Below are 15,746 nucleotides of genomic sequence, written 5' to 3'. Positions count from 1 at the left end.
TTTGCCATTACCGTTTTTATTTTAGATATTCGAATAGGTCTGTGATGATACCTCGTTGTGGTTTTAATTTGTGTTTCCCAAATAGCTAATGATGTCGAGCATTTTTTTCATGTGCTCCTTTGTACCATCATAACTTCTCTTTGGTGAAATGTATGTTCAGATCTTTTGCCCATTTTCTAACTGAACTGTTTGTTTATCACCATTGAGTTTTGAGAGTTCCTCGCATGTTCTGAATACCATCATGTTTCTGTTCGTGCTCTTATCCATGAAGATGTCCATCTTGTTTCTGAGCATGACCTGTGTCTTTAATTTTAACATTCGTATTTTCTCTGCCATTGCTGTGTGTTTGGGGAAGGTTGGTATCTCCAAAGTGTGAACTTACAGAACCATCTTGACTGGCAATCTGTTCAACTCAAGATTATTTGCAATTATCTCATTCACTCATTTGTTTTTCTGTCTTATGTGTGTTTCTCCTTCTAAGGCAAGCTCCTAGAGAGTAGAAACCATTTTAGTCTTACTCGTTACTGAATCTTTATTTGCCAAATATTTGTTAATGAAGAAATGACTGAATAGTAGATGCTCCATATTAACTTCCCTCTCTCCCTTTCTTGTAAAAGAGGCTTATTTGGTCTTCCGCTTGGCCCGCCACTGTTCTAATGAGAGTGGCTGGAATTATTTATTGACCATTTGTTCCCAACCCTTTCCCGAACCCAGTTAGGTATTGGATTTACCTGATTTTCTAGTAGCTCAGAAAAGTACATAAAATTAAAATTTCACTGTTCCTTAATTGCATTGTAGCCCACAGACTGAAAATCTGTAGATTATGACGTGGGAAACAAAGGCAGAAGAAAAGTCATCAAATTTCCTTATTACTTATAGTCTACTGACAAGTCCTTGAAACAGGCAGAGTGACATTCCTCTAAGGACTCAGCTGCCTAAATGTTAATACTTTGCCAAGGGCAAAAGGTAATCTTAGCCCAACCTCCAGGACCCTGTAAGTCTACTTTAACATAAAGAGATTCCTTTGGAAACTTCCTTTATCTTTACCCTCCCACTCCCGCCCCCCCCCCCATATATGTTGGCAATCATCTTCCAAGCATATGACCCACTGATATACATCTGAAGGGTCTCATGACTGAGGGTTTACTAAACAATAATAAATGACTTTCCCCAACAATAGTTAACCCCCTCAGGATCCTGGAAACCTTCCTTCCTAAATACCTGGGAGGCTTACACCATCCCTAACCCCCTCCCAACTTGAAAGTATATAATCGGCAGCTCCTCAAGACCCCAGTGCAGCTCTTTCTGCCCACGGGTCCTGTCCCCATGCTTTAATAAAACCACCTTTTTACACCAAAGACGTCTCAAGATTTCTTTCTTAGCTGTTGGCTTCAAACCCTAAAGTCTTTCCTATATCAGATTATTTTTAAAAATTTGACACTAAGTAAAATTGATTCTTAAATTTGAGACCAGTTTTATTTGCTGCTGCTGGCTTTTAAGGGAGAAAATAGACTTGAATAATCTTATATGCTTTGGACTCTAACAAAGGCATAAAATAGCACCTAGCTTTTTTGTATCAGTCTTCCAATTCTCATTATTACTGTTTTCTCTTACTTGAGAGGAACCACTATAACTGATTTACATCATTCAGCATCTTACATCAGTTAGCATGAAATGGTGCCCTTCTCTCAAAAGAAGTTTAAAGCTGGATTTTCCTTTTTCAATTCATTAGTTCTATATTTTGACACGATTCCATCATTCTATTGATAAGCATCTCTTCTTCTTACTGTCAGGAACATGTGATGCAACCCAATATGTCCTCTTCAGAGGACATTTTTGTGGCAGAAGACAACACCTACCAGGCTGAACAGTAAAATCTAATTGTTGTTGCCAAAGGTACTACATCTACATTAAAATTCTCATGTTCTTAATAAGAATGAAATAGAAATGACACTGTTGATTGCTTAGGCAGATGAAGGATGCTTAAAAATATCTTTTAAAAACTTTAAATAGAAACCTCTTTATTCTCTTTCTACAAATGAAAGAATGATCTAAAAGCAGTAAATAAAATTCTTAACAGAATAGGGCTTTCAAAAGCAGAACAGTGCTCGCCTGTGATACTTTCAAAACTAAGAAAAGCCTGCAAATGTATGACACTTAGACAAGGATATGTTTTCTCTCTGCATACTGTCCAGAAATTTTATTATTACATTTGCTAATTAATAAGGTTATATGTAGCTTTTCACCACCTTGAAAGACCTTCCTCTTTTCCTGTTTGAGGAGATTCAATAATAAGGGTTATGTTTGGTTTGTTTTTTTTTTTTTTTTTGGTCACAGTTGTTTCTATAGCAACAGATAGGGATGCTACAAATTGGTTCACACAAAATCAAAGCTGACCAAAGCCTTCAGTCTAGTTGTGAGTTGCTAAATTGCTAGTGATGGAAGATAAATGTTTATTTCCTACTGTCTCTGTTTATTATTTTGCTAAATGAAGAGTAAACAGTTTTTATCCTCAGGTTTATTAGCATATCATTTATTATGTTTGCAAAAATTTGAACTCATCATAGCTGTTAGGGAAGTGGAAATTATACCCATTCTAATCACGCTAATCCATCATCTCTTTACTTCTTTCCTGCGTCATTACTTCATGCTTAAAAGTCCTTTTTTATTTTCATGTTTGTATTTTTATTCTTTTTAAGTTGGAAGATAATTACAGGGAAAAGTTCAAATGATATGAAATGGTAACGAGTGAAAGTTTCTTCTTAATTCCGTGTACATCTTCTTTTCCCTTCCTCAGAGGCATCCATTACTAACTAGGTTCTTCGAGATTTGGGAGGGAAATTTTCTGTGTCCGAGCATTTCTTTAACCTAAAGGGATCCGTTCAGTATGTACTGCTCCACAGTGTGCTGTGAACTAAGCGATACATCATGGACATCTTTTTAAGTAATCGGTGTAATCATTGAATGTATATCGTCCCACATCTTTTTTCGCTAAACTGTAGATTATGAATTCCTTTCTCTATCAGATGGTATAACTGCTGTATCCTTGATGCATAAATGAATCTTCATTTATTTCACCACCCCCTGAATATTTTTATGTTTTTGTCTATTGAAAGCAATGTTGAAATAATGGCTCTTATATACATTGATTATGATGTTGTCCTAAAAGTGGAGTTATTGAAAGGTTACATTTATTTTTCATTTTGAAAAGTCCTCCTAAACTGCCCTCCCCAGAGTTGCACCAGTTAACATCCACCAAAAACATATCCCCTCATCTTCGCAAGTACTGAGTATTATCATCTTGTACATTTTTGTCAGTCTGAGAGGTGGGAAAAATTTGTTTTACTTTGTTCCATGATAATTATAGGTAAGATTAGAATAACTTTTCATGTGTTTATTGGGAATTTGTGTTTCTTTTTTATTATGAACTCTATTCATATCCTTTGCTCATTTTTTCTAGTTTCTCTTTTTCTTTCCAGTTTCTTTTTCTCTTTTTTAAAGATTTTATTTATTTATTTGACAGAGGGACACAGTGAGAGAGGGAACACAAGCAGGGGGAGTGGGAGAGGGAGAAGCGGGCTTCCCACCAAGCAGGGAGCCTGATATGGGGCTCGATCCCAGGACCCAGAACCCCAGGACCTGAGCTGAAGGCAGAGGCTTACTGACTGAGCCACCCAGTGCCCCTTTCTTACCAGTTTCTAAGAGCTATTTGGCTATTAAGTGATTAGCCCATTGTCTGCTTCTTTATCTGTCTATTCATTTTCAGTTTTTCATTTGATTTTTTATTTTATGGCTTGATTTTTGATTTTTTTTTGTTTTGTTTTTAGGCCTTTGTGAAAGGGGAGCACACTGCTCTTCCTTTGTTTCTTTTTTCCTCTCACACTGTGGTCACACTTCATTTCTGACAGCAGAGATGTGGGCTTTCCACACACCAAGCTATTCTCTGCTACACCAGCTGGGTGTCCTGCCATTTAACTCATTTCTGACACTGTCTACCTGAAGATAGCATCAGATTTCACAGGCTGCTTGCACAGTCCCCAAAGCTCCCTTTCCCCCACCTCCCATTTCAGATACCTATTGCAAGCCCAGGGTTGTCTCCTGTACTTCGGACCCACCACTGGAAACTGGGATTCCCATCACCCCTTCCTTGGGTTTGAGCATTTGCTAGAACAGCTCACAGAACTCATAAAAATTTTTACTTACAGTTGCTGGTTTATTATATAATAAAGGATATGAGAAAGGATGCAGATGAATTGTCAGATGAAGAAATGCATAGGGTAAGGTCCAGAAGTTTCCCAAGTGCAAGAGTTGCTGTCCCCATGGAATTGGTCGATGTCACCCTCCTGGCATGTACTTATATTCACCAACCCAAAAGCACATTGAACCCCAAATATTTGGAATTTTCATGGTGGCTTCATCACATAGGCATGATTGATCCTTTACTCCATCTCCAGTATCTCTCCCCTTCCAGGAGGATGGGGTGTGGGACTGAAAGTTCCAGGCTTCTAATCATGGCTTGGTCTTTCCGATGACTGGTTCCTATCCTGAAGCTGTCTAGGAGCCCATCAAGAGTCACTTCATAGGGGGGCCTGGGTGGCTCAGTGGGTTACAGCCTCTGCCTTCAGCTCGGGTCATGATCCCAGGGTCCTGGGATCGAGCCCCGCATCGGGCTCTCTGCTCCATGGAGAGCCTCTTCCTCCTCTCTCTCTGCCTGCCTCTTTGCCTACTTGTGATCTCTGTCTGTCAAATAAATAAATAAAATCTTAAAAAAAAAAAAAGAGTCACTTCATAGAACAAAATACGCTCTGATTGCCCTGAAAATTCCAATGGATTTAGGAGCTCTGTGTCAGGAACGGGGATCAAAGACCAAATATTAAAACAAAAGATATTCCTAGTGCTCTTACTACTTAGGAAATTACAAGATTTTAGGAGCTCTGTGCCAGGAACCGTAAACAAAACCTAAATATATATTTATTATACATCACACTATCACAGCCTTAAAGAAGTCTTCAATTTTTGTTAAAAGGTAATCAGATTTTCCTTTCCATTATTATGGCTTCTAGATTTTAAGTCATTGTTAGAAAGACTTTCTGTAGTCTAAGATTTTATTAAATATCACCCTGGCTTTTACTTATTTTTTTTAGAAGATTTATTTATTTATTTTAGAGAAAGTTGGGAGAGAGGCACAGAAAGAGGGTGAGAGAGATTCAAGCAGGCTTGTGCTCGGCTCAGTATCATGACCCCAAGGTCAGAACCTGAGCCCAAACCGAGAGTCAGGTACTTAACACCAAGAGTCAGATGCTTAACCAACTGTGCCACCCAGGCACCCACCTCATCCTGGTTTTTTATCTAACAAGCTATTTTTTTTGGTCAATTTTAGACTCACAGCAGAAGTGAATGGAAAGCAAGAAGCTGTTCCATATACCCAATGTGTACCTCCACCTGCCTCTGCCCCATATGACCTCCCGCACTATTAACAGCCACACCAAAGCGGTCATTTGTTATAATCAATTAACATAAATCAATGTTCATTCCCATCCAAAGACCATAGTTCACACTAGGGTTCACTCTTGGTGTTGTATATTCTCTGGCTTTTGACAAATGTGTAATGTCCTATATCTACTATTATAGTATCACGGAGAATAGTTTCATTGTACTAAAAATCCTCTGCACTCCATCTGTTCATTCCTCTGCCTGCTAACCCCTGGCAACCACTGCTCCTTTTACTATCTCCTTAGTTTCGCCTTTTCCAAAGTCCTATGGTTGGATCATACAGTATGTAGCCTTTTCAAACTACTACTTTCATTTAGTAATGTACATTTAAGATTCCTCTATGTCTCTTCATGGCTTGACTGCTCATTTCTGTTTAAAACTGAATAATATGCCATGGTCTGATTATAAAGATTATTAACCCATTCACCTCTTGAAAGACATCTTGATTGCTTACAACTTTTGGCAATTATGAATAAAGCTACCGTGAACAATTGTGTGGAGGTTTTGTGTGTAGGTTTTGCGTAAGAACTCCTCTGTGTAAATACCAAGGGGTGCAATTGCTAAGTTGTGTGATAAGCTAATGTTTAGTTTTGTAAAAAACTGTCCTACTTTTTTTATGCTTTAATTTTAAAAAGCTATTTAAATGTTATCCATCAAAAATTTATTTGATGAATGGGGAGTGGTAAAGATTCACCTTTTAAACTGTATCTTTACAAATGATAATCAGTTGTCTCAATGTCACTTATTAAACAATCCATGTTTTCCCCATTGACTTGAATTGTGGTTTCTATTACATAATAAATTCCATTTATGTTTAGGTCCATTCTTGGATTTTTCCATTTGTTTATATTAAAGATGTACCATTTTAAAGATCAGCTATAACATTAAAAATAAAGAAGAGGAGGTTACTCATAAAGGGAAAGGGGAATAAGGTGGAGAGGATAAATAGAAGCTAGGTTCCTTTGATTATACAATGGTTTCAGACTTATTATTGAAATCCTGAAAATATTTTTCCATAATTATAAAACAGTATTTTTTTAAAAGATTTTATTTATTTCTTTGACAGAGAGAGATCACAAGTAGGCAGAGAGGCAGGCAGAGAGAGAGAGGAGGAAGCAGACTTCCTGCTGAGCAGAGAGCCCGATGTGGGGTTCGATCCCAGGACCCTGGGATCATGACCTGAGCTGAAGGCAGAGGCTTTAACCCCCTGAGTCACCCAGGCGCCCTATAAAACAGTATTATACTAAAGAAAGTAATCCTTTAAAATGTAAAATAAAATTAAACAAAGGTTCATTGCATTCAGTTGGTGTTTTTATTCTAAGATGTTGGTATTTTTGACCCAAGATTATTGTGAGTATAATGTGGAATGAATCAAATGAGTATCATCTTTGTATCATCTTTGGTGCCCTTGAGAACTGGGATTCTTGGCATGAGGGAAAGGAGATATGAATTTAAGATAGAAGAGACTGTCATGACCTCACAGACCTGAATTGGATTGAAGGTATATCAGTATAAACTCATGAGGATCTTATCTGAAATCTTTTGGAAAATAAACTTCTAAATTTTTCATCGTCAAGGGGAAGTCTCACAGAAAGTGTTAAAATGCATAGAATTGAATGAGAAGACAGGACAACATATCAAAATATATGAGACACAGGTAAAATAGTGGTGGGGAGGAAATTTATAGCACTAAATGCTTGTATTAGAAAAGAGAAAAGGTATAAAATCAATAATTTAAGTTTCTTTGAAAAAACTAAGAAAAGCAAAATAAACCTACATGAAACAGAAGAAAGAAAATAAAGAACAGAAATTAGTGAAATTGAAAGCAGGAGAACTGTTAATAGGTGAATGACATAACAAAATCTAGTTCTTTGAAAAATATAAAACTGATAAACCTCTAGCAAGACTGATGAAGAGAGAAGACCCAGGTTACTGATATCAGGATGAAATAGGATATTCCTGCAGTTCCTGTAGCTATAAAAGGATAATAAAGAATTACTGCCAGCAACTCTATGCTCATAAATTTGACAATTTGAAGAACTAGAACAATTTCTCAGAAAGCACAAACTACCAAAATTCAAAGAAGATGAAAAAGAACCTGAATAGTTCTATAACCATTTTTTAAAGTGAATTTGTAGTATCAGTCTCCTGAAAAAGAAATCTCCAGGCCCAGATGGTTTTACTCGAGAATTCTGTCAAACATTTAAATAAGAATTGACACTATTTTCATACAGAGGTCTTTCAGAAAACAGGAGGGAATGCTTCCCAGTTCATTTTATGAGGCAAGTGTTATTCTGCTACTAAACTATATATATATACTATATATATACATACACACACATATATATATATATATATTATAGACTATTATCTCTCATGAAATTAGATGCAAAAATCCTCAAAAAATTTTACCCACCGACTCCAGCCATGTATTAAAAAAAAATTACACACCAGGTCTAAGTGGGATATAATCCAGGTGTGGTTCAACATTTGAAACCCAGTCGATGCAATTCATCATATCAACAAATTAAAGAAGAAAAATCATAGGATTTTGTCAATTGATGCAGATGAACATTTATTAACAAAATTCAACACCCATTTATGATAAAAACTCAGCAACTAGAAATAAGGAATTTCCTTAGTTTGATCAAGATAACCTACACAAAACCTACAATAGCATCATTCTTAACAGTGAATGCTTTCCTTTCAAGATCAGGAACAAGGCCAGGGCTTATTCAACATAACACTGGAAGTTCCAACCACTGCAACAAAAAAAAGTATGGAAAATAGAGAGGAAAAAATTAAATTGTCCTTATTTTCAGATAGTCTGCATAGAAAATCTCAAAGAGATGACAGAAATAAACTTCAGGTGCCTGGGTGGCTGAGTTGGTTGAGCATCTGATTCTTGGTTTTGGCTCAGGCTTGTGCTCGCTCTAAAATAAATAAATAATTCTTAAAAAACAACAACAATGACAACAAAAAACCCTCATAGAACCAGCACATGAATTCAGTAGGGTTGTAGGGTATAAGATCAACATACATAAATAAGTTAACATTTTTATGTACTAAGAGTGAACATGTTGAAACTGAAATTAAGACACATCCAATTTGCAGTTAATGCTCCAAAATGAAATCCTTAGGTATAATTGTAACAAAACATATGTAGAATCAGTATGCTGAGAATGATAAAATACATCATTATAAAATACTGATGAAGGAACTTAAAGACTAGTCAAACATGCCATGTTCATGGGTTGAAAGACTTGTCATAATAAAGATGTCCCTAATTATAAGTTTAATGGAATTCCTATCAAAGTTCCAGCAGTTTTTTTAATACACAGATAACAAAGTTATTATAAAATTCATATGGGAAGGCATAGGCCCTAGAATAACTAAAACCATCTGAAAAAGAAGAATAAAGTGGTACTAATCACGCTGCCTGATATTAAAGCTTATTTCATAGCTACCATAATCAAGAGAGTGTGGTATGGGTGGAGAGATAGATACCTAGGATAGAAAACCAAAAAAGACCCACACCAATATGGCCAATTGATTTTTAACAGAGGAATCAAAGGAATTCAATGGAGGAAAGATAACCTTTTCAACAAATGTTGTTGGAACAACTGGACATTCATAGGCAAAACCATGAACCTCAATGTAAACCTCATAGAAATTCAGTCCAAGTGGATCATGGACTTAAATGTAAAATGTAAAACTATCAAACTTTTTAAAACTACTGGAGAAAAATCTTTGGGCTCTAAGGCTGGCCAAAAACATGATCCCTAAAAGAAAAAAAGTTAGACTTCATCACACAAGGGTATAAATACAAGAGAAAATATTTGCAACCCACATATCCAGCAAAGGACTAATATCTGGAGCATAAAAACAAAACAAAACAAAACTTCTCGGGGTCCTGCCTGGCTCAGTTGGTAGAACATGTGACTCTTAATCTCAAGGTCATGAGTTTAGGCACCATGTTGGGCAGGGAGCCTACTTTTTTAAAAATTAAAAAAAACCCTCAAAATCCTAACAGTTAAAAACCAAACAATCCAACTAGAAAATGGGCAAATGACAAAAACTGTCACTTCAGCAAATAAAGATGGTAGATAAGCACATGAAAAGATGTTCAATATCACCTGTTAGGAATATGTAATTTTAAAAACACATAATGAAATATAGGGGTGCCTGGGTGGCTCAGTGGGTTAAGCCTCTGCCTTTGGCTCAGGTCATGATCTTAGGGTCCTGGGATCGAGCCCCACATCAGGCTCTTTTGCTCAGCAGGGAGCCTGCTTCTCCCTCTCTCTCTGCCTGCCTCTCTGCCTACTTGTGATCTCTCTCTGTCCAATAAGTAAATAAATAAAATCTTTAAAAAAAATAAACGCATAATGAAATATCAAAGTGGCTAAAATAAAAAATAATGACACCACCAAGTTTTGGCAGACATGTGGAGAAATTAGATCACTCAAATATTACCAGTGGAAATGTAAAATTGTGTAACAATTTTGGAAAACAGTTTGGCAGTGTCTTAAAAACTAAACATGCAACTACCATACAACCTGGCAATTGCAATTCTTAGGCATACATCCCAGTGATGTGAAAATTTATTTTCATACAAAAACCTGTACATAGTGTTAACAGCAACTTTATTTATAGTAACCAAAATCTGGAAACAATCCAGATTTCCTTTGACAGGTTAAACAAACTGTGATACATCTATACCATGGATACTACAGAGCAATAAAAAGGAACAAGTTATTAATAAATGAAACAACTTGGATGAATTTCTGGGAATTATGCCAGGTGAAAAAAGCCAATTCCAAAAGGTTATATCCTGTAGGATTCCTTTTATATAACATTCTTCAAATGTCAGAATTACAGAAATGGAGAACAGATTAGTAGTGGTGGGGGGCAGGCTATGGTAATAAAAAAGTATCCGGAAGGATCTTTATGGTGAAGAGAATGTCCTCTATTTTGACTGTATCAATGTCAATATCCTGGATAATATTGTACTACGGTTTTTAAGATGTTACCTTTAGGGAAAACTGGGTGAAGGATACACAGGGTCACTCTGTACTATTTCTTACAACTGAATATGAATCAACAATGATTTTAAGATGAAAATTGAAAATATAAGAAGTGGCAAATCATGTGGAAAATGGTTTGGCAGTTTCAATGAAGTTAAAAGCTAACCTATCCTATGACCTAGCCATTCTAGTTCTAGTTCATTCTAGTTCTGTGCAAATATCCAGGAATAATGAGTACATTTGTCCATAAAAATATTTGAATAAGAATGTTCATAGTAGCTTTATTCGTAACAGCTGAAATTTGGAAACAGTCCAAATGCCCATATGGAGGAGAATGGATAAACAAATTGTGGTATATTCATACAATGGAATACTTCTTATAAAAAAAAAAGGAACTGATACACACAAACTATGGATAAATCTCACAAACATGTTAAGCCATGGGAATCAGATACAAATGAGTACATACTATATGATTACATTCACAGGAAGCTCAAGAACAGGCAAACTCCTTGATTACGGTAGAAGGTAGAATACTGTGTACTGGTAGCAAGGGAATGGTGTCAGCTGGAAACGAGCTGGAGGAACTTTCTGGAATGACAGAAATGTGGCTACACAGGTATACACAAAATGTTAAAACTCATTGAGCTCCACACTTAAGGTTTATGCATTCTATGTTAATTATACCTTAAATAAAGTACTGTGGAAGAAATCTCTGTTCATGGGGGGGAAAGACATGTCAACTGATTCCACTGTGTACTTTATTTGAATCCTCTCTTAGACAAGCTATAGAAAAACCTACTTACGGCACTTAGGAGAAATTGAAAAGATGAGTTTCTAATTGATGACATTAGGGAGTTGTGAAGTTTCTAGGTATAAAATAATAATCACTGTTAAAGAGTTTTTGTCATTTCGAGAGATATACTGAAATAAGTGATATATCTAGGATTTGCTTCACAATAAAGCAGATGAGGAGTGGGAGGATATAGATAAAACAAGACTGGCCATGCATTGATTTGTTTAACCTGCATGGCTGGATTATCATCTGTTTTTTTACTCCATGATAAGAAGGTAAAGTTTTAAAATATGAATAAAAGATACACATTGGGTAGCTTTATTATTGCCAGTAGAACAGAAAAATCATCTTCCGAGATAGCTCAAGGGCTGATGGGGATAGTTAATGCCTCAAAGAGAATCATGGCTTGCCTGCACCAGCTGTCTTCATCAAGGAGTGAGGATCTCCAAGGGTAGAAAACCACCCTGTACCCAGTGGACACCGAGTGTATAGCTAACTTATATTTGAGTTCTTTCAATTAAAATGTGTTTATGTTAGCACATATAGACACACTGTGGCTCCATAAATTGTCCACCTACTTTAACAAATTGAAGCACTGGGATCAATTACTTTTTTCAACCTTCATGTGCTCTCCTGTTTTCTCTAAGGACCTGATGTTATTTTATGAGGATGATCCAAAGCCACTTTTGCCGACAATTCCTCCTTCCATTATCTCGTCAACTAAATGGCTATCAGAAGGGCCAGCAGACGTTTGTAACCTCTGGGACGCAGGTAAATTGGTTAAAAGATTAGAAAGGTGACTCAGAAACATGAATAAGAAGCATTGGACAGGAATTGCTTTTCATCAGATTTTATTTTGTGAAATACAGCAGCAATGGCCTTAATTTAACTTCGATAATGAGGGATGAGACTAGCATGGATGAATTCAACCCACACATGATCCTGTAATCTTAATTAACATTTGTTTCAGTGGGGGTTTAGTCCCTCTATTTTGCTTTTTTCCTTTTTCATTGTGTCGAAAATTATTAACTGCAAACCTCAAATCTCTTATGAATGGTTTTAAATGCAGAAAAATTAGAGTTCCTTTTTTCATTTGTGTTAACTTCGCTTTGATAAAGAGTTTAAATTGTGACATTTTTCATAAGCAAGCATTGGACCAAAATGTGAAAAGCAAGATGTACGGCATCCCACAAATTGGCTAATCACCTCTTGAATAATTAGCATTAGAGAAAGTATGGTATAAAATGATACAAACTGCCCCTTCAATAAATGACATATCCATTTCCACCTGGGCTTGGCTGCTACTCGGGCTCTGATTGATTCACACTGGAGTCACTCCGTACTGTCCCTGTTCTTCAGAAACTCAATTTTTAATACATCCTTTCTCTTGCTTTTCTCAAAAAATAGGACTCAGGACCCTCTGCCAAGATGAGAATGAAACATTCTCATTAGTATCTTTCATCCCTTCATTTATCTATGCTTTTCTATTCAGCCAGGCATCCTTTCCCTCACTGCAGAGGTGGCTCCTTATGTTTCGAGTTTCATCTGCTCCCTCATCTTTAGGCCACGTGCTGTGATTTCCTCCTCCTATAGATCCCCAATATCCAAAATATAAGAACTGTAGTCGATTAGAATAGATTTCTTTTACGGGTTCACGTTTATATAATTTTCTTATAAAACTCGTCATGAGAATGATGAGGATATTTCAATAAACACGGAACACGGAGTTGTGGGTTATGGTGATATTTGTAGTACAAGGATGGTATAATTACTCACATGGATAATTCGTTATAAGTGCTTACCATTTTCAAGACAGCTTGCTCCGTATTCTTAGAATACGCTTTATGTCAACTGATCCAGATCCAGAAGCTTGAAAGAAGAATGGTAAGGAAAATGTTTTTTGTGATCTAATGTCCCCTCATGGTCCCCCACCCCCAACATTTTAAAAATAGGCTTCATTTTTTAAAGCAGTTTTAAGTTCACAGTAAAATTGAGTGGAAGGTACAGAAATTTCCCCACATATGCCTGCCTCCAGACAAGAACAACCTTACATCTGCTGCAGTCAGTGAACCTACGTTAACGCTTTCATTGCCCAAAGACCATGGTTTCCATTAATCATTCTTCGTGTTGTGTGTTCTGTGGGTTTGGACAAGTGTCTGAAGACATATATTCACCACTACAGTATCATACAGACTAGTTCACGGCCCTGCCAGGCTCCTTGTGCTCTGCCTGCCGTTCCTCCCTTCCTCCTAACCCCTAGCTGCCGCTGATATTTTAACTGTCTCCATAGTTTTGCCTTTTCCAGGAAGTCCTATAGCTGAGCTCACACAGGATGTGGCCTTTTCAGACTGACTGCTTTTATTCAGCAGCACACATTGAAGGCTCCACCATGTCTTTCATGGCTTGATAGCCCCTTCCTTTTTAGTGCCGAATGGGATATACCAGGGTATTTACCCATTCACCTGCAGAAGAACATCTCGGCTGTGTCTAAGTTTGGGCACATTTAAATGAAGTTGCTGTGAATATCCAAGGGCACATTCTCGTGTGGAAATAAGTTTCCCCTGCCAACAGTGCAATACAAGTGAAATGGCATGTAAATGAGCCTAAGAGGCAGCCCTGAAGAGGAAAAAAGTCACAAAACATATTGAGTGAAGGATAATTCCACCATGTTCCTTGGTTGGAACTCATCTTGATTGGAGGAGTTTTCCTACTTTTGAGGCTTCCTTTTCTCCCACTGTTCCTTCACACCAATCTTAGAGGTATCTTGCTAAAGTGCAGGTCTAAGCATTTCACTTCCCAGCTTAAAAACTTTCCACAGTTTTCCACGCCAATAGGATGTCTAGTTTTTTCACGCTCTCATAGGAGACTTTTCATGGCCTGGTCCCCGCCAACATTTGTGACCTCATCACCCAGTACTGCCAACATTCGCGTTGCTCTGCAACGTTCTGTTACTTGTGTAGTTTCTTCTCCTTAGAAAGTCTTTGTTCCAGTTACTTCAGCAGCTGTGTAACACATTGCTCTCAAACTTTGTGGCATAAAATAACCATTTATTCTGCTCATGGATTCTCTGGGTCAGGAATTAGGACAGGGCACAGTGGGGATGACTTTTCTCTGCCCCATGACGTATGTTTGGGCCTCAGCCCGAGAACACAAAGCCTGGGGACGGGAATCATCTGAAGGCGCATTCACTCATGTGTCTCGTAGTTGGTGCCCACTATCGGCTGGGGGGCTCAGTTTCTCTCCACATGAGCCTCTTCATGTGGTCTCTCCACATAGGCTAGTTTGGGCTTTGTCACAGCATGGTGGCTGGGTTCCAAGGGTGAGCATCCAGTAAAAGAAAGGACTGGGCAGAAGCTGAATAATCTCAAAAATCGTGCTGTGATACTTCCTTCCCATTCAGTTCATAACGCAATCATAAAATCTCGCCCAAGTTCAAGGGGAGGGAATGTAGACCCCCCACCCCTCTATGGACAAGTGTCAATGTCATATTGAAAGAAAAGCATACAGATTGATGTGTGTGTTAGTATAGTCATCTTTGGAAAATACAATCTGCCACAGTCCTCCACAAAGTTATGGATGCTTGACAAAATTCTATTTAAACAGCAAGGCCCAGCTCAAATGTCACTATTGCTATAAAATCTTCTCTACATAACCAGTTTTTCCTTTCACTGTGTTTCAGTGAAACTTTGCCTATAACATTAGATATGAATTTATAGTTGTGTATCATTTTATAAGTTTTATCTATTTTTAATTAGATAAGTAATAAGTGAATATACTCTTATTTTTTGAAATTCAAACAATATAGAGTCAAAAATCCTCGACTGTCCCTCACCCTACCCTAACACAGTTCCCTCCCCAGAGTTAACTGTTATTATCAATTTGTTGGTTACTCTTCAGGTCTTTTTTTGTGCATTTATATACATACCTGTACCTTTGAAAGTATGGAGAACTGACTTTATTTTGATTTGGAATTTTCTGTATTTTCCTGGAACTTTTTAAACAATATCACTTGGCAATCCTTCAGTGTATGTCGATATGAGATTTACCTATATATTTTTTAACTCCTACATTGCCTGGATATTATAGTTTATTTCCCTGCTGATAGATAGTTGGTGTTTTATATTTTTCACTATTACAAGTGATGGTTCAGTGAATAGCTCTGTGCACCTATGTGGGTGTTTCTTTAGGGAGGATTCCTAGAAATGGAATCCCTGGGTCATAACTAAAATTTTCATTTTTTAGTGAATACTGCCAAATAGCCCCTCAAAATATCAGTACCAATTTACACTGGCTTGCAGTTTATAAGAGTACTTATTCACTCATACCCTCACTGGCACTTGATATTTTTCAAGTCTTACATTTTTATCACTTGGAAAAGGTTGCATTGCGTGGTAGGTATAATTTGCATATCTCCATGTATTTCCTCGTCTGTG

At 37.1% G+C, this 15,746-nt stretch overlaps 1 protein-coding gene across 8 annotated transcripts in view; it reads left to right on the top strand.

The window, feature by feature from the left end:
* The window catches only part of ENTHD1 (ENTH domain containing 1), a 103,215-nt gene that overhangs the window by 42,550 nt on the left and 44,919 nt on the right, over positions 1–15,746 (top strand). For 7 of the 8 annotated variants that reach the window (XM_047742414.1, XM_047742419.1, XM_047742415.1 and 4 more), the window contains one exon: positions 11,961–12,084. The exons of the other annotated variant lie outside the window; for it this stretch is intronic. In XM_047742414.1, coding sequence (XP_047598370.1) covers positions 11,961–12,084 — 124 coding nt within the window. The remainder of the gene's footprint in view (positions 1–11,960; positions 12,085–15,746) is intronic. 8 annotated transcript variants of the gene reach the window in all.

Source organism: Lutra lutra, chromosome 8, assembly GCF_902655055.1.
Source record: "Lutra lutra chromosome 8, mLutLut1.2, whole genome shotgun sequence".
Classification (NCBI taxonomy): domain Eukaryota; kingdom Metazoa; phylum Chordata; class Mammalia; order Carnivora; family Mustelidae; genus Lutra; species Lutra lutra.
Note: the sequence above shows the minus strand (reverse complement) of the source record. Positions and strands in the feature narration are given on the sequence as shown.